At 40.1% G+C, this 25,998-nt stretch overlaps 1 protein-coding gene across 6 annotated transcripts; it reads left to right on the forward strand.

Moving 5' to 3' along the window:
* The first annotated feature begins 6,148 nt into the window (after nucleotides 1-6,148).
* LOC120735004 (G-protein coupled receptor 4-like) lies at nucleotides 6,149-22,082 on the forward strand. 6 transcript variants are annotated; one of them, XM_040034179.1, is made up of 4 exons: nucleotides 6,149-6,274; nucleotides 7,758-7,891; nucleotides 10,143-10,318; nucleotides 10,449-13,231. In XM_040034179.1, coding segments are annotated over exons 1-4 (771 nt in total). In that variant the 5' UTR covers nucleotides 6,149-6,273; the 3' UTR covers nucleotides 10,909-13,231. The 6 variants fall into 6 exon arrangements, 4 of the variants coding, with proteins under 4 accessions (XP_039890113.1, XP_039890114.1, XP_039890117.1 ...); XM_040034180.1 differs by lacking the exons at nucleotides 10,143-10,318; nucleotides 10,449-13,231 and adding exons at nucleotides 20,564-20,739; nucleotides 20,874-22,081 and having other exon boundaries at nucleotides 6,152-6,274; XR_005696157.1 differs by lacking the exons at nucleotides 7,758-7,891; nucleotides 10,143-10,318; nucleotides 10,449-13,231 and adding exons at nucleotides 20,338-20,492; nucleotides 20,564-20,719; nucleotides 20,874-22,080 and having other exon boundaries at nucleotides 6,155-6,274.
* Nucleotides 22,083-25,998: the final 3,916 nt, after the last annotated feature.

The raw sequence follows: 25,998 nt of genomic DNA on the forward strand, positions 1-25,998 counted from the left end.
ACACCTATAGTCACTGACCAGTGTGATGGGAAATGTCTTTATTTCATGTATTGATCACTTTAGTAATAGTCATTTCACTTTGTCTCACTTAGTTATATAAATATAGGACAGCATCATACAGTGGGGCAAAAAAGTATTTAGTCAGCCACCGATTGTGCAAGTTCCCCCACCTAAAATGATGACAGAGGTCAGTAATTTGCACCAGAGGTACACTTCAACTGTGAGAGACAGAATGTGAAAAAAAAAAATCCATGAATCCACATGGTAGGATTTGTGAAGAATTTATTCGTAAATCAGGGTGGAAAATAAGTATTTGGTCAATAACAAAAATACAACTCAATACTTTGTAACATAACCTTTGTTGGCAATAACAGAGGTCAAACGTTTACTATAGGTCTTTACCAGGTTTGCACACACAGTAGCTGGTATTTTGGCCCATTCCTCCATGCAGATCTTCTCGAGAGCAGTGATGTTTTGGGGCTGTCGCCGAGCAACACGGACTTTCAACTCCCGCCACAGATTTTCTATGGGGTTGAGGTCTGGAGACTGGCTAGGCCACTCCAGGACTTTCAAATGCTTCTTACGGAGCCACTCCTTTGTTGCCCGGGCGGTGTGTTTTGGATCATTGTCATGTTGGAAGACCCAGCCTCGTTTCATCTTCAAAGTTCTCACTGATGGAAGGAGGTTTTGGCTCAAAATCTCACGATACATGGCCCCATTCATTCTGTCCTTAACACGGATCAGTCGTCCTGTCCCCTTGGCAGAAAAACAGCCCCATAGCATGATGTTTCCACCCCCATGCTTCACAGTAGGTATGGTGTTCTTGGGATGCAACTCAGTATTCTTCTTCCTCCAAACACGACGAGTTGAGTTTATACCAAAAAGTTCTACTTTGGTTTCATCTGACCACATGACATTCTCCCAATCCTCTGCTGTATCATCCATGTGCTCTCTGGCAAACTTCAGACGGGCCTGGACATGCACTGGCTTCAGCAGCGGAACACGTCTGGCACTGCGGGATTTGATTCCCTGCCGTTGTAGTGTGTTACTGATGGTGACCTTTGTTACTTTGGTCCCAGCTCTCTGCAGGTCATTCACCAGGTCCCCCCGTGTGGTTCTGGGATCTTTGCTCACCGTTCTCATGATCATTTTGACCCCACGGGATGAGATCTTGCGTGGAGCCCCAGATCGAGGGAGATTATCAGTGGTCTTGTATGTCTTCCATTTTCTGATGATTGCTCCCACAGTTGATTTTTTCACACCAAGCTGCTTGCCTATTGTAGATTCACTCTTCCCAGTCTGGTGCAGGTCTACAATACTTTTCCTGGTGTCCTTCGAAAGCTCTTTGGTCTTGGCCATGGCGGAGTTTGGAGTCTGACTGTTTGAGGCTGTGGACAGGTGTCTTTTATACAGATGATGAGTTCAAACAGGTGCCATTCATACAGGTAATGAGTGGGGGACAGAAAAGCTTCTTACAGAGGACGTTACAGGTCTGTGAGAGCCAGAGATTTTCCTTGTTTGAGGTGACCAAATACTTATTTTCCACCCTAATTTACGAATAAATTCTTTACAAATCCTACCATGTGAATTCATGGATTTTTTTTTCACATTCTGTCTCTCACAGTTGAAGTGTACCTCTGGTGCAAATTACTGACCTCTGTCATCATTTTAAGTGGGGGAACTTGCACAATCGGTGGCTGACTAAATACTTTTTTGCCCCACTGTATATGTGTTCCACACACACAGTGGGCCATTGTGGTAGGCCAGAGACATTCAGCCCACCGGTTTTAACAAACGGGGAACTTCAGAACGCACTCCAGGAACACACACATCCAGGAATTCTGACAAACCAAAAGAGAAAGAGGAAAAAAAAGACAAAACAAAACAGAGAAGGAGGAACTACAAAAATCTGCAACAGTGAGCTGTTTTGGGGGTTTCCAGTCAGACTAAAAAGGGATACAGGCATTAAAGATTGCGTGGCTTCAGAGTCAAGCACCAAGAGCCTCAAAACAGTGTGAAGGTTCTCAGTCATCCAGGTCATCGTAGTCTAAGGAGCTTGGAAAGAAAAGGGTCTGGACTTCTTTAACTTGCTTGAAGACATTTCAGCTCTCATCCGAGAAGCTTCTTCAGTTCTAAGGTAAAATGGTGGCGAGTCCCAGATTTAAACCCAGTGAGAGTTTCCCCCCAAGAGGGACAAAGGACCCCCTGATGATCCTCTACCTAATCACACGAGCCGAGGTGTGAAAACGGGTGTGGGTCACAATCAGCCAGGGTTTCGGGTGAGCTCATTGTCAAACCTGGCCCCACCTTGTCATGTGATTTCCTGATGTCAGATGGCCCAGGATGTGAGTGGGCGTTAAGGCATCTGGGAAGGGATCTCAAAACTGGATTATAGATGGCAGACAGTTGGTGTCGTAAACCACCGCCTCTGTTCAAAGATGGTCGCTCACAGTGGACATAGATGGCTTCTTTTACTCCTCTTTCAAACCATCTGTCCTCTCTGTCCAAAATCTGAACATTGGCATCCTCGAAAGAGTGTCCTTTATCCTTGAGATGCAGATGGACTGCTGAGTCTTGTCCTGTGGAGGTGGCTTGACTATGTTGTGCCATGCGCTTGTGAAGTGGCTGTTTGGTTTCTCCAATGTAGAGGTCTGGGCATACGCTACATTGGTAAATGGTAAATGGCCTGTATTTATATAGCGCTTTACTAGTCCCTAAGGACCCCAAAGCGCTTTACATATCCAGTCATCCACCCATTCACACACACATTCACACACTGGTGATGGCAAGCTACATTGTAGCCACAGCCGCCCTGGGGTGCACTGACAGAGGCAACATTGTTAAGTTTAAACAATGTAGCGTAAACTTAACAATGTAACAATGTATGCTGTACAGTGTAGCAAGGAATGCCCAGACCTCTACATGCCTGTGGTACAATCAGCTATGTACCACAGGCCTTCAAGCTCATCACAGCACAGAAACAGCTTTAGTGAAGGTTACAAATGATCTTATGTATGGCCTCTGACAATGGACTCATCTCTGTGCTTGTCCTGCTAGACCTCAGTGCAGCGTTCGATACTGTTGACCATAATATCCTATTAGCGCGATTCGAGCTATTACAGGTCTTAAATAATCAGGCTCCATCTTATCTTAATGATCTTGTTGTCAGCCACCTGGTTCTGATGACCCAGGGTGCATGAGCAGTTTTTGTTTATACATTGCTGGGGTGTACTGTGGTATTGAATATTTTTGCTATATTCTGCTGCTGTTTCACTGCTTGCAGGTGTATATGTGTGCTGGTGTATCTGATAGGCCGGATTACAGCGCCATCAGGCCAGGTGAGTGTGCCCTGCCAGGTGACTGGCCACACCCAAGGATGATGCTACACACCTGCAGCTGATCAACCTCGTCATGGGAGCTACTTAGCAGTGTGGTGCTGCTCTCCTCGATGCTGGATCATTGTGTGAGACTTCCTACCAGTTTCCCAGCAAGTTAGTCAGTGAGTGTAAGCTTGTCAAAGTGTGATGTACTAACAGCTGCCTCTATAATTTTCCCAGGAGTATTGTGTGTGTGTGTGTGTGTGTGTGTGTGTGTGTGTGTGTGTGTGTGTGTGTGTGTGTGTGTGTTAGGCTGGGTGAATGAAGCTTGTAAAAAAAAGTGTTTTGAGTATTCAAATAAAGTAGAAGACTAATATCATAGTACTACAGGGGAAAAATCATCATCTGGCTTCATATCCAATCTGGGCTTTTCTGTAATGTCATCCTTGAGTAGGGATGGGTATCGTTTAGGTTTTATCCGATACCGGTGCCAAACCGGTACTTTTGAAACGGTGCCGGTGCTTAAACGGTGCTCAAACCGGTGCTTAAAGAATGGAGAACACAAAATTGGTCCAAAAACCTCTCATGTTCAGCTGGGGTTTTTTTGTAAAAAGATAACAATGTTAGCCTTTTCTGCAGCTATAGGGCATATATGGTATCACTCTTGGCTGGAAGCAGTGTTTAAACAATGGAAAAAACACAAACTTTGTCCAAAACCTCTCATGTTTAACTGTTTTCCACTTTTTCTTTGGTCATTTTAGCCTTTTTGGCCAGGGTGAAGGGAGTACCTGCCATCAAACAAGAAGACAGTTGCATGTAACTACGATGGTGTTTGCTAGTTCACCTTACATGCATTAATGTAATAACGTGGTTAGCCTACTCAACATAAATTACACACGAACAACATTAAGCTACTCACGCAGAGACGAACGGCTGCTGCTGCCATCATCATCCGTCATCTTTTCTGCTACACTGGCAGGGCTAGGGGCCAGGACTCTCCTCTTCGGGTTTTTGGGGGATGTTGCTAACTCCGGGTCCGATAACAGGCACCACACCCGCAGTAGATGTGCTCGGTGTGAGGTCTCGCAGCAAGCTATCAAATACGGCGCATTTCTCGGCTTTTAAAAAACGCTATGCGTCGCCAGGTGTTTCATCAGATTTGAGGTGTTACCTCCTTTGACAGTATCACAGTATCAGCTTAAAGCACTTGTTGCAGGCTGCTGAGTTTGCATCTTTTGCTGTGAAGTACAGCCAGACTTTTGACCACTTTGCCTTGGGCATTTTTAATCTGTAGCTCTGCTCTAAAAGAACGTACGTACCTGGACCCGCCTACTATCCTCGGAAACGTAAAATGATTGGCTAGAATTCAAAGTATATCACAGCTCAGGGGAAAAAAAGCACCGAAATAAAGCACCGAAATGTGCGCTGCTTTTCGGTCTGGTTACTACCATGGCACCGGATACCGGTACCCATCCCTATCCTTGAGCCTGTGAGGATTCTCTCCTGTGAGGTATTCTGACTTCCTCCCACAGCGTGGAAATATGGATGGGCTTGTAACTGGTGATTCCAAATGCCTGTATTAGCTGGGCACCATGCTATCAGTTTTAACTATTTGTTTACTACTTTCAATAAGAATAAGTAAAATATTGCATTGTTTTCATATTTATTTATTTAGAAATTTTCAGCTGCTGGTGACAGACAGGCAGCAGCCTTTTATCCTGAGTGGCACGATACTGTGTAAACTGAACTGACTGCTGTTACACTCCAGTGATGAAACTCCTGATTTAGGCTGCACTGGTAGAGCAGGTCATAGTTAGAACGCACGTGATTTCTCCCCAGCGCCTCCCGTCTACACGTCAGAGTACCCGAGATACTGAACCCTACTGAATCTGCATATGTGTGACATATTTAAAGAAACACGCTGCCACTTCAACTACTCACATCTGCTGTCTGTGGGTTTTAATGTGGTGGAAACAGGAAGATTCAGTCTGTAAGGGGCTCATAAAGTTTTTTTTTAATTCATAAAGCCGCTGCCAACTACACTTGATAATAAACAAGTATATACTGTGTATATCTGAGTTATTTTGTTTTTATCAGAATTCTCCAACCCTGGCAGACTCTGTGCTCATTCTGACAGAAATACAAATTCAGTTCTACATGAAAGGTGGTAAAGTCACAGAAACCTCATCAATCATTCAGGACTTCAAAACTGAAATAAAGATTTAAATGTATCCATCATTCATTTAAATGGATATTTGAATAAATCCTGCTATAATGTGACCAGCATTTGGTTTTTTGTATTTATTCACTGGTGCAAAGAGCAGCAGATTCTGTTCTTCTTTAATGACTGTTGTGATCTACTGTTGTCCCAGCCATGATTTTAGTAATGAGCACACTGTGTTATTTTTGCCTCCCTCTGTGACCCTGTTATAAAGATACTATTCAGCAATTCGCTCTAGCATGTGTGCACATACTGGTGGTTGTATAACAAGACATCAGAGCTTCTTGATGTGGAATAAGCCATCACCTACCTCTCAGCTTTGACATGTTCACTGCTGACACTCTGAAATAATAGCAGCTTACACCATATTTGCTGTCACAAAGTTTGTTAAATGTTGATCATTTGTTGTAGCTGTGTTGTGATTTAGGCAACAGCTGTACAGGGGAAGAAGAAAAAAAGACTGTTTATGTTGAAACGAAATTGCATGTCCCTTTGAGAAGGACAGACATTGACTACAGTCAACAGAGCTGGAGGGATGATGCTTAGCTGTGCAGACAGTTTGAATTAAAATGTGTCCTGCTGTTCCTGATTTCATGTTTGGGCTTTTGTAAATGTGAACACCAATGAGTACAGGGTGGGGTTAGTAAAGTAAGCTAGCACGACTTCCCCGTTCAAGACAAACTTGTCATATTGCAGACTTTACACACTGGTTCAGCTGGAAGCAGTCCTGAGACAAGTAAGAGCAATGTTTAGACTTACTCACATTATCTCTACTTGAAGAGCAGCATAGTAATGAAGAAACTGACTCATAATAAGGACAAGTCCATATTTTCAGACAGCATATTGTAGTCATGACACCACCTGCTTTTCTTTTGTGCTTGCAGTGAGCCTCTGTGTAAATGCAGTGCTGTCAATGTGTTTCCTGCTAATATATATATATGCATGTGTTTGTTGGTAATATAAGAACTGTACTTGGTTTATGAGAGCTCAAATAGTATTAGCAATTTGTGGTGTATATGATGAATATAATATAATATACAATTTAACTGTCCATATTATCCAATTCATTAGATACACATTGCTAAAAGAGTCTCATAAAACATATCTTTAATAAATCTTGCCTCAATCATAGTTACTACAGTTACTGTTGCAAAGACATTTTTTTACTGTTGTTGGTGTCCTGGAACATTTTCTGAGGAATTTCAGGATGACTTTTATTCCTTGACATTTAAATATATATAATCCATCAATGAAATATAGATTTTTCGTCACTTTAAAGTCATATATCTGATACAAAAATACAAAGTTAATGCTGGGTAGAGAAGGAACATAACTAATATAACAACACTGAAGTTTCTGGAATTGTTGCTACTGCCAGTTTCTGTCTTTGGCTTGCAGTCGGTGGGACTAAAAGATTATAGGTAAATAGTTTAGTGCTATAGAGCAAAAACAGATATGCCTAATTAAATGGCAGAGCAGGGACGGGACTATGGTCTGTCAAAATGAGACGGAGAGGAAATTCCAACAAATTGCAGAATTATAATGACATAAGTAAGGGAGCCACAGGAGAGTACACTTATGTCTCTGTTATCTCTATGTGAGAAGTGGGTTGCACTGTGACTATAACCACAAATGGTATGGATGTGTTTTAAAAACTGTGATTTTTGTAACAATTTTGTAACCATTCTGTGTCACAACTGTGTGTGCTGGGCAAACGGTGTGGGAGAAAATGGAACAGAAAAAGTGGAAAATATGAAATGTTGAAAATCTAAATAAAGGCAAGTACCGCACAATCAAGCGGCCTGTGACAAACGCTGTGAAGCTAATTAGCCGTCTAATAATAATGATAACAAGAACAACAATACTACTACTACTACTACTACTACTAATAATAATAATAATAATAATAATAATAATAATAATAATACTTTAATAATAATACTGTTAAAAATATCCACTTCGCAACCAAAAACAAATACAGAAATGACAAAAGTCAAGACATCAGCCCAGGGACCATTACCAACAATGGTTCATATTTTCATACCACATCCCACCTCTATTCTGTATACCCAGAGTAAATTCTGATATTATTTGGGCTCTTTCATGTTTTTGTTTTCTGTTCAACAGGCTTTGTTTCTTCTTTCCCAATTCACATACAGAAAAGAAGAAAAATGTTAAACTAATGCACTTTCCAACACTTGCTATCCCACACAATGCAGTGGTTTACACAGGAAAGAACCCCATCACAGAAAGTCATGGACAGGAGCAGTATTTCCTTGAAGTGATGATGTGGATCAACATGTGTGTCTGCCTTCCTTTGACTATACTGATCATCTACTGTGTGTCTTATATGGTAAGTAAATGATGACTTAGATTTTACATTTCTTACGTCTCTTTTTGTGAGTCTGCAATTATGAGAATAATTAGAAGATTTAGCAATAAAAGAAAACTCGTGCAGAGGGCTGCAATGATTTGATCTAATGACAATAATCATTAGTTCCATATGTCATTTCTGGGTGATGACACAGGCTGATTAAATGAATGTACTAAAGAAGGTAAATTTTATAGTAACAGCTCTTGATTTAAAATCTGTATTTATGACAAAGGACAACAAAGTGGTGTGGTTAACTCTCGTAATAAAGGTGGAAGGAATGGTTCAAATGTCATTTGTCATTTTAATAATAATGTATACTTGATATATATTGATCTCCATGAAATTACTCCTCTGCATTTGACCCATTTAGTCAGTGAAGCAGTGGGCAGCCACACCAGGAAGCAGTGTGTAGGGTACCTCACTCAGGGGTAGCCATTCAGTGGATTCGAACCCCCGACCTTCCGATCATGGGGCGTTTCCACCACTGGCCACACAGTTGACCACCAGAACTGCTCCATCACCACCGCTGGTACCATTGCTGGCCTCCTGAGCCAACAGTGCAAAGCCAGATAGTTTCAGTTCAAGTTTATTCGGTCTAGTCTCAAGTTTAGTTCGTTTAGGTCTCTGAGTTTATTTGTTTATTGTTTATTGTCTTGTTCATGTTCTCTTGTCTTTTAGGTTCCCTTTGTGTCTTTGTCTTCATCTCCGTCTCCTGTGACAGTCTGTCATGTTGTGTGTGTTTACGTCACTGTGTACTCCCTTCCTCTGTGTATCATAGTTTGCGTCTTACTGTTTCCTTTTTTATTTGACAGCCTCTCTTCCTGTGTTCAGTGTGTTTAGCTTCACTTCACCCATTTCGCTATGACTATTCATTCACTCTCACATGTATTTATGTTGTCAGTTTCCCCTTGTCCCTCAAGCTTTTCATACACTGTGCGATTTTTGGCCCATTTTGAGCTGATTTTTCAGTCGTGCGAACCTTTTGGTGATCGGCCCGAGTTTCGCCTTAATCGTGTCTTGTGCATCGTGTAGTATACATGGCGTAAGGAGAAGTAATTAACACCTTACAACCAGCTCCCGATCATCAATCGCATGGTCGCAAGAAAATCAAACCTGTTTGAAATCCTGTCATCCTCGTGAGAGTGTCAACGTAACCTCTCACACTGCGCACACGCAAACAGAAATGGAAGTGGAAAGACGGAGTGTGATCTGGACACAAGCGATGGAGGCACAACTTGTAGAACTTTGGCAAGCTCATCCGAGCCTTTTCGATGTGGCCTCACAAAATTATCACGACCACACCAACCGTGAAAAGAGTTGGATGGACATTGCTGCTCAATCACAGCTGCCTGATCAATGTTTTTCATTAGCAATTTAGCAAAGTTGATGGTGGTGGTGGTGTGCGTGTCTGTGTGAGTGAAAGACAGAGAGGGAGAGAGAGCGACAGATTTTCTGTTATAACCTTCATGTTATGGACGCACAGTGTGAGCACTCAGGTCGCATCAGAGCATCGGGCCATAGTGTGAGACCCTGCATTGTGACCTACGACCTTCTCACCCCTGCGATTCAATCGTACAGTTTGAGCAGGAGCTGAATAACGCAACTGAAAAAAATCACACAGTCACACAGACCAGCTTTATTGGATTGTCTGTTTCATGTTCGGGTTTCATGTTCCGGTTTAGGTTCCATGTGTTATTTTCCGAGGGTTTTAAGGTTTAAGTTTTAAGTGTTTGTCCAGTTTAACTTCTTGTAATTTAGTTAGTTTCAAGTAAAGTGCCTTGAAAAAGTTTTCACGATCCTTGAACTTTTACACATTTTGTCACATACAACCACAAACTTAGATGTTTTTTGTTGCGATTTTCTGTGACAGAACAACACAAAGTAGCACAAGTAGCAAATTGTGAAGTGGTAGAAAAATTATACATGGTTTTCAAAATTTTAAGCAAATAAAAATGTGAAAAGTGTGACGCCCATTTGAATTGAGCCCCCCCCGTGTCGATAATTTGTAGAGCCTGCAAGTCTTTTGGGGTATGTCTCTATCAGCTTTGCACATCTAGAGACTTGAATTGTTGCCGATTGTTCATTACAAAATAGCTCAAGCTCAGACAGATTGGATGGAGAGTGTCTGAACAGCAATTTTCAAGTGAATGGCCAGCTTTACCTGCTGAGACGTTATAATAAATATCAATCTAATTAATTAATAATTACATTACATTTATATTTCCTGCAGGTGCAGAAGAGTCAGATCTCTATAATCTATTACACAAATCTCCTCATCACCAACCTAATCCAGATCTGCATAATGACCCTTTGGGTTACAAGAGTGGAAAGCATCATCACCATCATTATTTATTACTGTGTTATGATGGCCAACCTTTACTTCAGGATGTGCATTGCTCTGGAAAGGTACCTGTTCAGTGTGTGTGCATCCTTGCATGTCTCTAAACATGATCTTGTACTCTGAAGCCTCCTTACAGTCAGAAATGTACTATTGTGCACTGTGATAATCAGAATTTGTGTTTCTCTTGTGTTACAGGTATTTTTCCATCACACACCCACTGCTGGACTGTCTCAGAAACACTAAGAGCTCGGTGGTGGTCTGTGTTCTGGTCTGGGTTTTTTGTATTGTCAGTGTCCCTCTTGCCATAGTCTTAAATACATTTCAACATTTAATTATTTATGTCATTATTCCTGCTCCTGTGTTCATCTTCTGCTTAGCTCAGACTTTCAGAGCCCTGCCTGCCATCAGCTCGATGTCCACTGTGGAAAAACAAAGAAGTCTAGGAACTCTGACTCTGTTGTTCTTAAACTACGTTGTAATAATCCTTCCCACAATTGCCAGTTATGTTCTTGATAATCATAATCATATCAGTTGGATTTTGTTTCTGCTAATTCCTCTGGTGGACTTGTTTTTTTTCATCTTCACTGTATGTGTGTGGTGTGAGAACAGCACTGCATCAGATGAAGAATATGATGATGAGTGCGGCTTACTTTAGAACAGACACGAGTGTTGATGAAAACAGAGTCAAGAGAGAGAAACAAGGATGCAAATGGTTGAAGAGTTTCTGCAAAATGAGGCAAAAACCATCCTTTACAAATACCGTTGCATGAGGACATCAGACTGTCAGCCGTGCTTCTCTCAACTGAAGTGTGTCCGTAAATAATTAAAAAATGTTTCATAATCTGCATGAACGCTTATTTTATTCCAATATTAACCTTTTTTTTTTAATTTCTCATGTTGATGTTAGTGCAGTGGTTCTCAAGGTGTGTGGCCAGAGTTCTGACAGATGAGGTGCAACTCACCTGGCAGAAAAGTCACGCAGAACTAATGTTTAACATCGGAATCACTTTGACAGCATAACAAAGAAATGGGCAGCAGTTACGTTAATAATATGCACATCTGCTGCAACAGATAGCCGCAATATAGAAGTGTACTGAAAGTGCATGATTGCGGATGCCGCTCAGGTGTGTCCGCCTCCTCCGCATCCGCACCGCAGACCACCAAGTTATATATTTTTCATCTCTGTTCACAAGTTTCTGGATTTCTTTATTTTTAATAAGACTAAGACTGAACCTTATTTTTCCATGTTTGGCAATCTTCAAATTCTGTTTAACATGTTGCTTTTTTGAAGAAGTGGTGCAGACTAATGAAGCAGTCTAGTGGCAAAAGTTACAAATAGTTGTTTGAAATGAAAGTTGTTTGTTTAAAACAAAAATTACTGAAGGATTCATTGTGAATGAGTTTATTATCTAAATAACGTTGCAGCTCGGCTTTTCTGTCATTGTTTTGTTTAGATGGGGCATGAAAGTATTTTTTTCCTGCCATGTGGGGAATGATATGAAAAGTTTTTTGCCTCATCATATTTCTGTAGTCCTCACCTGTGAAAGGCTGATGGAGTATGATGATGGTGGTGTGGACAGCTAAGCTTGTGAAGGAGACAACTCAAAAACGAGGTGACATATGAGCTTCAAATTGATACCACATCATCTGAAAATCATGTGAATGTCATAACTCAAGAACAAGCTGACATAGAATTTTGCAATTGTTGAGTCTCTCATTCATTTTATAAGAGACTCTTTAAAGCTAACACATTGTTTTTCTGGACTACATTTGTGTTGCCCCATAATAACATTTGCATTTCTTCTGAATTATTGGCTGATGGCAGCAGGTATTACTAAAACGTTTGCAATTTTTGCATCTATGCAGTGTAAAGCTGCAGCACAGGCAGATGAACTAAAGCAATGTCTAAGCATGACAAAATACACCAAGGGGCACAAAATACAAGGATGATGAGCTTTGAGTGTTGTTACCGGCTATTTACGCTTATGTTGTATTTTTAATCTGTGTGTGTGCACATGTATGTTTGTGTATGGACTTTTGTACGTATAAGTATATAGATATATGTACATTAGTATATATCTTGTTATTTCTGGGGTTACAAAACCATATGCAAAACCAAATACTCTGGCTTCCTGTTTTTAGGAGGATGGCCTCCCATCTCAGTAACATATTAGCAAAACCTCAGCTACCCAAACCACCTGCTGTTAGAATGTAAATACTATATGCTGATGTAGGTTAAGCAATACTCATGGTTTGTGCATGTATAAAAGGGGAAATGTTGCTGGTAAGTCAGTCACGTCTCTGAGCACATCGGTTTTCAGTGAAGATAGAAATCTTTAAACATGCGGTATCATCGAGGCTGCTACGTTAAGCAGCTCTCATCTGATGTGTCTGTGGGTTTTCATGTGGTGGACACAGGAAGACTGAGTTACTAAAGCTCTCATAAAGTCACACGCGTGGTTTAATAAAAATTTAATAAAGTGTATTAAAAGCCAAATGCAGTTTTTAGCAAAGAGAAGCAAAACATGTATAAACATGAATTAATTTGAGTTTTAATGCCTGCTGGATATGGATCAAGATTAAATTTTTACTGGTTTGCATTGCAAATTTCCAGTCTAGTGTCATCCACTGTAAATACACTGAACAAAACTATAAACGCAACACTTTTGTTTTTGCTCCCATTTTTCATGAGCTGAACTTAAAGATGTGAAACATTTTCTACATACACAAAGGACCCATTACTATCAAATACTGTTGACAAATCTGTCTACAGCACAGAGATTTGTAGCATTGTAGCATATTTACAGGAAGAAATGTGGGATAAACGTCTTCTTGCTGCTCTGCAAGAAGATCATATTCTCCATAAAACAAGTGCAACAATGTTGACTTTTACACATTGTTCATAAATCAGAATAATACTCCATGTGGGATCATAGCACCAAGCAGAACTACTGTGAACATGTCAAATACATGCAACAACAAACAGGACTTCAATGGGTGACCTCATGCTGACTGCATGCATCTTTCATCTGTGGCGGGCGTTCATCTTTGTCAATGAGTGTTCAGAAATACAGCAGAGAAGCAAAATTAAAAAACATGATGGAAAAAATGTTCCAGTGTAAACTGGCTGAACTTACAGCAACATGATAGTTTTATTACATGGAGTTCACATCTCTCTAACACTGAACAGCTTCCAGATAAAGACTGTTAGTCACTGTGGTTATCAACCACCTCCAACAAGAAACAGCGGTATAGAAAGGGCTTTAAAAAGGTCAGATATGAATTGGCAGTTTAGTTGTTGACAGTGTCGAAATACATGAAGCTGGTTAGGTTTGGGAAACAGCTGTACCGGGTTTTTATCATTGTTTACAGGTTATAGAAACTTTTCTGAAATAAACACAGAATTCAAGGCCTGTCTGACCAAAAACAAACATCTTTATAGATCTATGATCGAATTATGTCTGCGGTTTATCTGCAGCCAGTCAGCTTAAGAGAGGGTACGACTGGCCTGTACAAGCAGGATCCAGCTGTGACTACTGTAGAGGCTTTGAGTTCAAATGTTTGATGGTTAATGACAGCATGTTCATGCTGCAACATCTGCACTGTGATTTTATGATTTTACACATTCACGTTTGTTTACATAAAATAAAACATAAGAGATAATTCACTGTTTCATGAGCTACAGTCAGCACTCTGTGTGTGTGTGTGTGTGTGTGTGTGTGTGTGTGTGTGTGTGAGAGAGAGAGAGAGAGAGAGAGCGAGTCAGGGGATGGGGTATAATGTAAGCTGCCACAACTTCCTGACTCAAGACAAAAATGATCAAATTACAGTTTTTACAGTTTTCAGCTGGAAGCAGACCTGAGGTAAATACAGACGACTCCTATCACTCATATTCACATTATTTCTATTTGAAGAGCAGCAAATTATGAGAAAACTGACCTACATCAGATATCTTACTGAAGTTTTAAAGTCACACTCTTTTCTTTTGTGCTTGTAGTGAGCTTCTGGATGAATGCGCTACTTTTTTACTTCCTAAAAAAGTTTGATTCTTGTGAATCGAGCTTGCTTTCAAGAATTAAATAAAGATTTACTGAAACTGCAGAGGGAATTTTCTGTTTTCGCTGTTCTTGGTGGAATAATGTGGAATTTCTGAATCATTAAAAAAAATCAATTTCCTTTAGAAGTCTGAACATAAATCAAACTGAGCAAACTCTGGTCAGCTGTAGTTCAGACATATACAGCATTGGGCTCTATCATAGTTACATTGTCAGTTCACCAGGCCTTGTTTCTTCTTTTCATCCGTTGTTTCTTTTCTAATAGTGTTAACTTGCTGCCTTTTCCAGAAACAATATTTTTCTCTGAAGAAAAAGTTTTTTACTGCAATTTCATCACTGAAAGCTGGAAAAAGATGCTGCCCATCATAGTTATGGTTGCATGGATCTATGTTTTCGACTGCCTGCCTTTGACCATACAGGTCCTTTGTTTTGTGGGCTGTGTGGTAAGTAAATAGTAAATTACTTTCATGTGTTTTTATGTCAGCATGTGAATAATTTTGAGATTTTTTTTAAAAGCTGATTTATAATAATTTAAAAAAAAATCATTAGTTATTTGTTGCATGGACATTAAGCACTGATTCTTGTTTACATTGGATAACCTCAAAAAATTAACGTAATACTAAAGTAAATCAGAAACACACATCCTACACTATTTGATTGAATAGAGACCGAGGCAGGAAGTAAAACTAACAAAGGACACAAGAGAAAATGACCTTCACAGTAAACCAGGAAGCAACCCAACCATCAAGACCTATCAGATACAGAGACAAGAACACTTCCATAAACTGATATGGACGGAGCCTGCTGTCCCAGTATCCAGTACAAACACTGTTATACTGAGTCTTCCTTTTACTTCATTAATGTGACTTAAATACATGTTTCCTGCAGGCAAGAAGGAATCAGGTCCCTGTCATCTATTACATAAACCTCATCCTTTCCAATGTGATCAAGATTTGCGCCTTCAACATGACAAAAGCAAAACCAAATGACCGCACAGTCTCCAGCATTGCTTCAGTTTTTTACCTGTTGGGTGTGATGGCCAGTCTTTACTTCAAGATGTGCATTGCTCTGGAAAGGTACCTATTTGTCTCAGTGTGTGCGCTTTGTACTGTAAATGAAGCATCCTTATGGTTCTGAACTGTGATATGCAGAGTATCTGTCTTGTGTTGCAGGTATTTCTTCATCGCCTGCCCCCTGCTGGACTTCATCAGAAAAACCAAGACTTCTGTGCTGGTCTGTCTTCTGGTCTGGACCCTTTGTGTTTTCAGTTGCCCTCTTGGAGTATTATTAGAGCAGTCTGAACGCATCTTTATTTTTGCCTTGTTTCCTGCTCCCCTGTTCATCTGCTGTCTAGCTGGGACTCTCAGATCTCTGCCTGATGCCACCTCAGTGCCCAGTGAGGAAAAACAAAGAATTATAGGAACTTTGGTTCTGTTGTTGGTTAGTTACTGTCTGATTATCATACCTACAATCATCCTAATAGTTTTGGAACCATATCTTTTTGACAGTTACTTCATTTCCATCTTCTCTCTGCTCAATTCTTTTGAGGTCTTGATTCTGTTTGTCATTATGTTTAGAAGTCCAGTTGAAAATCTGCTGGCATGTCTGTGCTGCTGCAGCAGATCCAGCAAGAGATCATCAGTGTGAGTGATGGCAGCACACACGAGTGGGTTCATGTCAACAAGGAAAGGAAAAGAGAATAAGAGGAGAACACAGCAGGAGAGAGGCTGAGAAAGCAAGCAAACAATCTATTTCACTAGAACCCTCATTCACTAAAATGTGTGTGGAATGTAAAATTTGTGCGTAAAATCATCGTCAGATTTAGGAAATGTGTGCACGATTGTACATATGTTAGTAAATCAGACTCATTCTAAACGAAGGGGCTTGGCTGCAGTGCTGCCTGCCCCTATTTTTCTATTTAAGGAAGACATTTACCCAGAGGTGAAATTGACTAAAGAAAATGAGTAAAAAAATTGAATTGGCTTGAAATTCCAAAGGCCAATTGTGCTACCACTGCTGGTAACACTAGGGGAATTGGATCAAAAACTTAAATCTGAGCACCCGGAGGAGTGACCCTAAAACTGGGGGCATGCCTCCAACAGATCCCAGGAACAACATCTCTAGGAACAGCAAAGATCCTGCACAGGACGCTCAATCTAGAAGGATAAAGACGGGCCAGTGGGGATTTTTTTTTTTCAATTTCAGTTTAAAATTGCATTAATTGTTTTCTCACAGTAACATTTGTATTTCCTCTGATTTATTGAGTCACATGTCACATGTAAAGGTTTCAGGACACCGCCTCGAGACCTGGAGTTTGACACCTGTGGCCTATAGTAACTTCAGTTTTGTATGTTAAATATACATCTATATTTTCTTATTCTTGCAAAAGTTTGGTCATATTCCATTTTATTCTGTGCTTTATGTCACTGTCAACTTTTTTCATTCGTGTTGGGTGGGGTTGTGTTCTGTAGGGCCAGGTGGTTTTATCTCTCCCTTAAATCGTGGAAAAAACATTTTTGGTTGAACTAACTTTAACTTTAAAAACACCAAAGATGATATAGTAAACCGTGAAATCATTATCTTTGTCAGCAGAAAGATGTGACAACATTTGAACCGTCACCATTTTTTAGCCACTAGATGGAGACACAGGGTTGAAAATAGGATGGTGTTTTAGAGGTTTGTGTGACGGTGAATCTGTTTGACTATTCTGTGTTTACAGTTGAAGAGTGACAATAAATTGTCCACAGTTTTTTGTTTTTTTTTTTGGTAGTAACTTGTTAGATATGTATTCAATCATTTGTCTTTGGTGTATTTCCTTTGTGGTGCACTGCACTCTGTAGTTGTAGACCTGCCTGGAAAATCCAGTAGCGAGTTAGATCCCCGGCGCACCACCAATCAGTTCATGTTTCTAACCACTTTTTCCCCACTCTGTGACACACTCCCTGAGGAACAAACTCGCACTATTGGTGATTGTGTTTTGGGAAATGTGAGGCTAGAGACATCAGCACCTGGCTAAGGATAAATAAAGACTTCATAAATAATAACTGAGTAAATGATTTAATAACAGATGAACATATCTGTTGTGTGTGTGTGGGGGGGGGGGGGGGGGTGTTAGACTAGGTGAATGATAGGGGTGCAACGATATTCGTATCGATATTGAACCGTTCGATACAGTGCTTTCGGTTCGGTACGCATATGTATCGAACAATACAACATTTGTAATTTATTTTATCAACTTTCCTTCTGACGATGCTGTCTGTGTTGAGCGCTCAGTGAATCTGCGTTCGACTACTCCGCCTAGGCTGCACTGTCGAGCGCAGATCCACTGAGCGCTCAACACAGACAGCATCGTCAGAAGGAAGAGCGCAGGGCAAGCTAGCGAGACAGAAGTTAAGCTCTCCTTGCAACATGGACCTCCCCCACCCTCATTCAGATCTGGCGTTTGGAATTATTTTGGTTTTCATGTGACGTATGACCCTGAAGGTAAGCGAGTCATGGACTAAAGTAAAACAGTATGTTGGATGTGCCATGCAATGCTCAATTACATGGGTGGGAACTAGTGTGTTAGCGCAGTTAGCTCGTTAACGTGTTGGCCGTCTAGCCCCACGCACGGGGCGATCGGCGGTAGCTCGTTAACGGAGATTTGCCGTGTTGTGGCGTTAAGGTCATTTCAACGAGATTAACCTGAAAACACTAGTGGGAGCACAACGAATATGACTGCACATTTACGCCGACATCATCCTAGTGCAAAGACAAAAACAACAAGCATGCTACTAACTTTAGCCGAGTCATTTAGACAGCTGTTAGCACATGATTCTCCTTATGCTGCTGAGAATATAGCCCAGAAGAAGCGGATAGTATAGCTTTTATTTTGGAAAGAGACGTTTCTCTGCAATAAACTCTCTTTTCCAAAGATGAGTGATTCCTCAATCAGATACAGGGCTTGCAATATCGCTAGCCCGACGTCCTGGAGCTAGCGATTTTTTCAGTCGGGCTACCAAAATCTATCTCTTCCCTGCCCGTCGGGCTATTGTAGGAAGGAAAAATATATGTCAATGCTTTTGCATTCTTTCAGAAATGTAGCTGGGTAATTATGTCATTGGCATCGGTGAGCCACTGTCAATATGTGACATATTGAAATCGCGTTTGAATTTGCGCTTGTTTTTTTGCTTTCACTTTGCAATAGTGCGAACTGTGTATAGAGAGCGACAGCACTGATCTGTGAGTGATGATAATTTGTGCACCAATTCCTCTGACATCGTCTTATTAATTGTTAGCTTACTATGCAAACATGACAAGTGAAATCTCCCGCAGCTTAAACATGTGAGAGGTTGATCGCGCAGAGAATCGCTGAGCTTATGTGAGTGCGTGTGTAAAAACAGCAGGATATATATTTTAGTTCTGCTGAGCCAAATAAGACAGGTCAGGGTGAAGAAGTGACAGCCAAAGAAAAGCTTACCACAAAACGGAGAAGTTATGACAAATCAGACTATAAGGCAAAAAGAAAGTGCAGCTTTATGGTTTCATGGACAAAATAATTTCTGTGGCTGCAATATGATGAGCTAAATAACCAGGGCTGCACATAAGTGGTCCGCAGGTGCGCATTCGCTGTCAAAATAAAAAACACGCACAAGGGTTAGGGTTAAATTTAAAAACTGTACTTTTGAGTTAAAATATATATTTATAATTTTAATAAATGACAAATTAAAAAGGCATGAACATTTTTTTTGTATCGAAAAAATATCGAACTGTGACACCAAAGTATCGAACCGAACCGTGAATTTTGTGTATCGTTGCACCCCTAGTGAATGAGGCTTGTAAAAAAGTGCTTTGAGTGTTCAAATAAAGCAGAAGAGCACTATGTAAGTATCAGTCCTTTTGCTTTGTGTAGTTGTGCTTGTGTTAAAGGTGGAAATGTTCTATAGACTTGTTTTGACACAAGTGCTCTCACACTGAAGATTGCACATTTAAAACCCATGTTATCAACTTGGTGTTTGCTGCCACATCACCTGCTCTTTTGGGTCTGTGAAATTTTATTGTAGTGGAAAAAGGAAGATCGAACCTGTAAAGAGTTCATAAAGTCACAAACATGGTTTCAAATAAACTGCCAACTGCAGTTTTTAGAAAAGCTAAGCTAAACGTGTGTACACACTGCATTTAGCACTGTGTCTATGGTGCAGAAGCTTTAAGTTTATCCTGACTGGCTGTTGTCAGTGTGAACACCAGTGAGTACAGGGTGGAGTCCATAAAGTGTTACCACAATTTCCTCGTTCAAGACAAATTCGTCATATTGCAGTTTTCACCCACTGGTTCAGCTGGAAGCAGCCCTGAGACAAGTAAGAGCAAAGCTTATGCTAATTCATATTATTTCTACTTGAAGAGCAACATAGTTATGAAGAAACTGGCTTATAATTAGAACAAATCAGCATTTTCAGACAGCATGTGGAAGTCATAGTACTACCAACTTTTCTTTTGTGCGTGCAGTGAGCTTCTGTGTGAATGCAGAGGATGTAAATGTGCAGCTTTACTGTACTTTTTATTTGACAGAGAAAATCGGATATTTGTGTTCACGTCTTTGTTTAATACAGGACAGGTGTTTGATCCTGCTGAAGTCAATATATGAAATGAATTGCCTATTTTATCCACAAGTCTAATAAAAAATATCCATGAGGATTATTTAAAAGTTATATAGAGGTGTTTTTGTCTTTATTTGTTAACAATTTAAAAGGAATTTCTGAATCACTTTTATTCACATTTAAACAAGTTAAATCAAATAATGAAAGGTAGATTTTACCTGACTTTAAAGTTATTATATTAATTATATATTAATTAATCTTAATTTTACAGGCGTACAGACACGTTCTTGTGTATGCTCTTCCTTGTTTTGTCCTTTTTTTAAATTATTTTATGATTTGTTACATCAGTTCAGCAGGTTTTGCTTCTTCTTTATCAGTTTCATCCACAATTTCATGTCATCATAAGAACAATGTTAACCTGCTGTTTTGTTTTTTCTGTGTGCTTCACAAAAGTGTTTTACATCAGACATCTTGGATCATACATAGTGATAAATCCGATCACAAACTATTATCAAGATGACCGATATTTGCTTGAAGTGGTGATGTGGATTCACGTGTGTGTCTGCCTTCCTTTGACCGTACTGATCATCTACTATGTGTGTTGTGTGGTAAGTAAATGAAGTAAATAGTCCCTTAGATTCAATGTGTAATGTAATATAATAATTTATTTTTCCTTCAGATGCAAAGGAGTCAGGTCCCTGTCATCTATTACACAAACCTCCTCCTCTCCAATCTAATCCGGATCTGCATAATGATCGTTTGGATCATAAGAGTGGAAAGCAGCATGAGTGGTATGATTTACCATTTGTGTGTGATGGTCGGTCTTTACTTCAAGGTGTGCATTGCCCTGGAAAGGTACCTCTCTGTCTTTTAATGTGTGCGTCCTTGCATTTCTATGAACATCATATTGTACTGTGAAGAATCCTCACAGTCATAAACCTTTTTTTTGTACTGTGACAGTCAGAATTTGTGTCTCTCTTGTGTTGCAGGTGTTTTTTCATCACACTCCCACTGTTGGACTGCCTCAGACGAACGAGGAGTTCTGTGCTGGTCTGTGTCCTTGTCTGGGCTTTTTGTATTGTCAGTGTCCCTCTTGCCATAGTCTTAGATGAATTAGGACATTTAATTATTTATGCCGCCCTCCCTGGTCTCCTGTTCATGTTCTGCTTAGCTCGGACCTTCAGAGCCCTGCCTGCTGCCACCTCAGTGCCCACTCAGGAGAAACGTAGATGTCTAGGAATTTTAATTCTGTTGTTCTTTAAGTACTTTGTGCTAATCATTCCCATAATCAGCATTTTTAATGAACGTCTTTTCTTTCATATCAATTGGATCTTCTTTTTGCTCTGTCCTTTTGTGGACTTAGTTTTGTGTCTTTTCATGCGGCAGGGGCGCATTGACAGGCTGCTGGCATGTCTGTGCTCATCGGTGTGACTGACGGCAGCAGTGAGAGGTGTGGTGATGAAAACAGAGTCAGGAGAGCAAAAGAGGGGGAAGAGTTGATATCAGAGTGTCAGAGTTTTTTGATAAATGAAGCAAACAACAGCTGATATCTGCATCTCAGACACGCTTTTTGTGTAAATAATTTCAAAATTACTTTATAATCACCTTTAAACACTCATTGTATTCCAGTACTAAACACATTTTTCTTTTCTTTTTCAATTGTTTTTTCATCGAGATCTTAAAAGTGTTTTGTTTTCCCTTCCTTGTAATTATGATCACCAGTTAATATTCATTTGTTTCTACATGCAAATAATGTATCCAAATGTTTGTAACTTTTTAAATTTGAATTTGAATTTTTATTTATGCCATCTCTCATTCATTTTTGTATGAAACTCTTTAAGGTTATTTGCATTTCCTCTGATCTACCCACTGATGCTACAGCAGCACGTGTTATTAAAAACTTTGCATCTCTTTATGCACCCATGATCCTTAGTTTCGGCTCTCTAATAAAAAAAAAAGTCCCTGATCCTGATCCCTGGTCTCAATCCAGGTGTCTTCTTGCTTTCCCTGATATGAAGAAATCTGAACCTTGCAGTTCAAATTATATCAGTCGGGCAGCTCTCCTTTCGATTGTGGTACTTGATCACCTGAGATGGGTTTAGAAGCCTGGACTATCTCTGACTTACATGATTTAACAAAAAGTCTAAACTTTAAGATCACTTAATTACATTTCCTTTGTTGTTCTTAAGATCAGTGTCGGTCAAGTTTCTTGAAAAAAGTAATCAGTAAGTAATTACTGATTAATTCCCCAAAAAAGTAATCCCATTACTTTACTGATTACTTATTTTCAAAAGTAATTAATTACTTAGTTACTTAGTTACTTTTTAAAAAACACGATTTACAGCCTGAATAGGTGATAAAGCGATAGATCTTTCAGCCCAATTCTACTTTTTCTGCATAATCCATCATACAAAATGTAATCAAATGGAAAAGTCTCTTTTTAAAATTTGTTTTATTAGTTTTAATCTTTTAACTTTATGCATCAAGCAAAAATTTAATTATATGCAACATTCTCTGACTGGAAGAAATTTGTTTAACATTTAAACCTATTTTCTGCACATTCCAGCACATAAAATAATTTTTTTTGTGTTTACACTCAGTCTTTCAAATAGATGCAAGTAAAACACAGCAGAAAATAAATAAAATCAAAGACTAGCGGTCCTTTTGCTCTATTTTCACCTGTAAAGCAGGAGTGGGGCAGGCGGAGGTTTGCCCTGGTGCAGGTGTGCCGCAGCGGTCAGTGGAAGAATCCGCGAGTTTCTCTGTGAGTTTCCCATTACGTCGTAGCGCACTCGGTGCTTATTTAGGGGTTTTCTTCCCACACACAACGGACACTAATGTTTTGGTCACTTTTTATGGAATCAAACTCAAAGTAAGGTCAGTACTTCCACGCTTTAAACGCTGCACGCTCATACTCTCTCCCGCACTCGATATATTATCCATTGTTGATCTGCACACAGCTGTTGTCACTAACGTCGCACTCGCTTACGTCACTGTCATGAGACATTCTCGCAAAAAAATTACGGTTTTAGTAACGCAGCAACGCAGCGTTCCTACGGGAAAGTAACGGTAATCTAATTACCGTTTTTGCAATAGTAATCCCTTACTTTAGTCGTTACTTGAAAAAAGTAATCAGATTACGCGTTACTGCCCATCTCTGCTTAAGATAGAGAATTCACATCACATTTAAATATTCAGTCATATATGAATATTTCTTGAGCAGTGTTGGGGAGTAATGGAATACATGTACCGCCGTTACGTATTTAAAATACAAAATATGAGTAACTGTATTCCGTTACAGGTACCGTTTAAAAAGGTGGTATTTAGAATACAGTTACTTAGTTGAAATAAATGGATTACACGGCGGTATTTTCCTGTTTCATATTGTGGCGGGTCAGGACTTTGGGTTTTGTTTGACAGCTGTGTTCTGTTGTTCCAGGCGGCACCGTTACGGTTGCCATGGTGACGCGCGCTCTCTGCAACTGTGTGTTTCCTGGGTGAGAGAGCGCTTTTTTGTTGTTGTTGTTGTTGTTGTGCTAAGCTAATAGGTATGGCGTTATTTTTGTGCCACTATTCTGAGCGCACGTAAAAGAAAAATTGCAGGTGCAAGTGTTGTATTTTGAGAAGAAATAGATTTTGAGCGAAGAAAAGCTAAATTTGAGTGAACAAAATTCATTGTTGCGTGCAAAAAATGTATTTCAGTGTTTGCTATTATCCATACACACACACACACACACACAACAGCAGCCCCTCTTGCTCAGTTTTAGCATTTGCGCTCGCTGGCAATGTGTTGCTCGCGCTCTCAACATTTCTGCCCATGCGCGCTCAACTCTTTCTGTACACCGTTATATTTGTGCCACACAACCAGCCAATCACAGCCTTGGATGCAAAAAAATCTGATTGGCTGTTTTGGTCTCCAATCAGCTCAAAATGACGAAATGCAATATCCCAGAATGCATTTCGTCCAAAACTCAAACGAGGCAGTGGCGGAGGAACACCTTTAATGATACATAGCAGTTGGGGGTCAAAAGAAAGCCATATGTAAAATCTAAGAGATAGCTGTCAAATAATTCAGAATCTCTAAATTATTATTATGCAGTCCCAATCAAAAGTTTAAAACCATTTGAAAAATGGCAAAAAGTCCTATTTTTCATGGTTGGATTTTAACAAAATGTTAACAAAATGAACTTAAAATGTGGATTCATTGTTATTTTCTGTCAGGTAATCACACTGTCATGACATTCTGATGGCAAAGGCAAAAAAACTTTCCCTTGTTGAACGTGGTCGGGTTGTTGAACTGCATAAGCGGGATCTCTTGCAGCGCGCCATCGCTGCTTAGTTGGGACACAGTAAGACAGTCATTTGGATTTTTTTAATAATCCTGAGGGTTATGGAACAAAAAGGCCAAGTGGAAGACCCCAAAAATTTCACCAGCACTGAGCCGGAGGATCCAATTGGCTGTCCAACAATCGTCGACCCAAATTAAGGCCGTTACTGGTGCCGACTGCAGCCCCATAACCATTAGACAGGATCTGAGACTGAAGGGCTTCAAAAACAAAAAACGTCTTCAAAGGCCTCGACTCCTTGAACGCCACAGAACTGACTGTTTGGACTTTCCAACAGCGCACCAAACATGGAACACTGAAAGGTGGAAGAAAGTTTTATTCTCTGATGAGAAAAAATGTAACCTTGACGGTCCTGATGGTTTCCAGTGTTACTGGTATGACAAGCAGAGCAGACCCCACTTGAGATGTTTTCTACGCCCCATAGTGGAGGGGGCGCCATAATGGCCTGGGGCTTTTTCCTTCAGTGGAAAAACGGAGGTGCAGGAGTGTCAAATGGCCGCTGGCTATGTCCAGATGTTGCAGAGAGCATCCCTCATGACTGAGGGCCGTCGTCTGTGTGGTAACAACTGGGTTTTTCAACAGGACAATGCTTTAGTACACAATGCCCGCAGGACAAGGGACTACTTCCAGGAGAATAACATCACTATTTTGGACCATCCTGCATCTTCCCCTGATCTAAATCCAGTTGAGAACCTTTGGGGATGGATGGCAAGGAAAGTTTACAAAAAGGGACAACAGTTTTTGACAGTAAATGCCCTTTGTGTGGCTTTATTCACGACTTGGTGATCAACAATAACAGTGGAGCCACTCATTACTGAGACTGTATTTTATTTTTCATTTACAGCTATTGTCATCAGTCAGGTTTCCTTTCTTTAATGTTGCATCTTTAGCAAAACCTTAACTAACTGAACTGATTGCTATTACAGTACAAATGCTATGCACTGATGCAGGTTAAGCAAACTTGTGCTTTGTGCATGAGTAAAAGGCTAAATGTTGTCAGTAAAAGACTCCAGTCTCTGAGCACATTGGCTTTCAGTGAAGATATAAATCTATTTAAAAAAAAACATGTTATCAGCAAGTTAAGTTGCTCTCATCTGATGAGTCTGTGGGTTTTAACTCAGTGGAAACACGAAGATAAAGTTTCGTAGGAACTCAAAGTCACAAAGATCATTATATTAAAGTGCAAAGTGCAGTGCAAAGCTTATACATTTATGAAAACTGCATTCATTTTGATGTTAATACCAGCTGTGGGCTTTGGATTCAGAAATGAACCTGTCATGATGGGCGGTGTGGCAGGCTGGGTCAGGACCTAAACACAGGACTCAGAGACAGAATACTTAACCAAAGGCCGCAGCTTTATTGCTGGCAAAAAACAAACTAAAAACAAAATACATGAATACTAAAGAAACAAACCAAACATGAACTAGAACTAAGAAACTTCTGACTGGTCATAGATGACGTGACATGGGACCACGGAACTACACATGACACTAGTGGTGGTCCGCTTGAAGCTGAAGCTCCGGTGCGTGTGTCAAAAAAATCAACACACTGCTTCAGAAGCTCTGTGTCGAAGCTTGATTCGTTTGGCCAGAGTCACGTGATCAGTGACGTCCGAAGCTTCATTTAGAACCTAACTGCTTCGGTATCTGATTCAATGGTTTATAAGGAAGCGAATCATTCGTGGGATTTGTGGAGTGTTTTGATGGTGACAGATAGCGAACCACTGATCATTCTACTGAGAGATTTGGAGCCAGCGAGGAATAGAGGA

This window comes from Simochromis diagramma, unplaced genomic scaffold (assembly GCF_900408965.1).
Source record: "Simochromis diagramma unplaced genomic scaffold, fSimDia1.1 OVJJ01000176.1, whole genome shotgun sequence".
NCBI lineage: Eukaryota > Metazoa > Chordata > Actinopteri > Cichliformes > Cichlidae > Simochromis > Simochromis diagramma.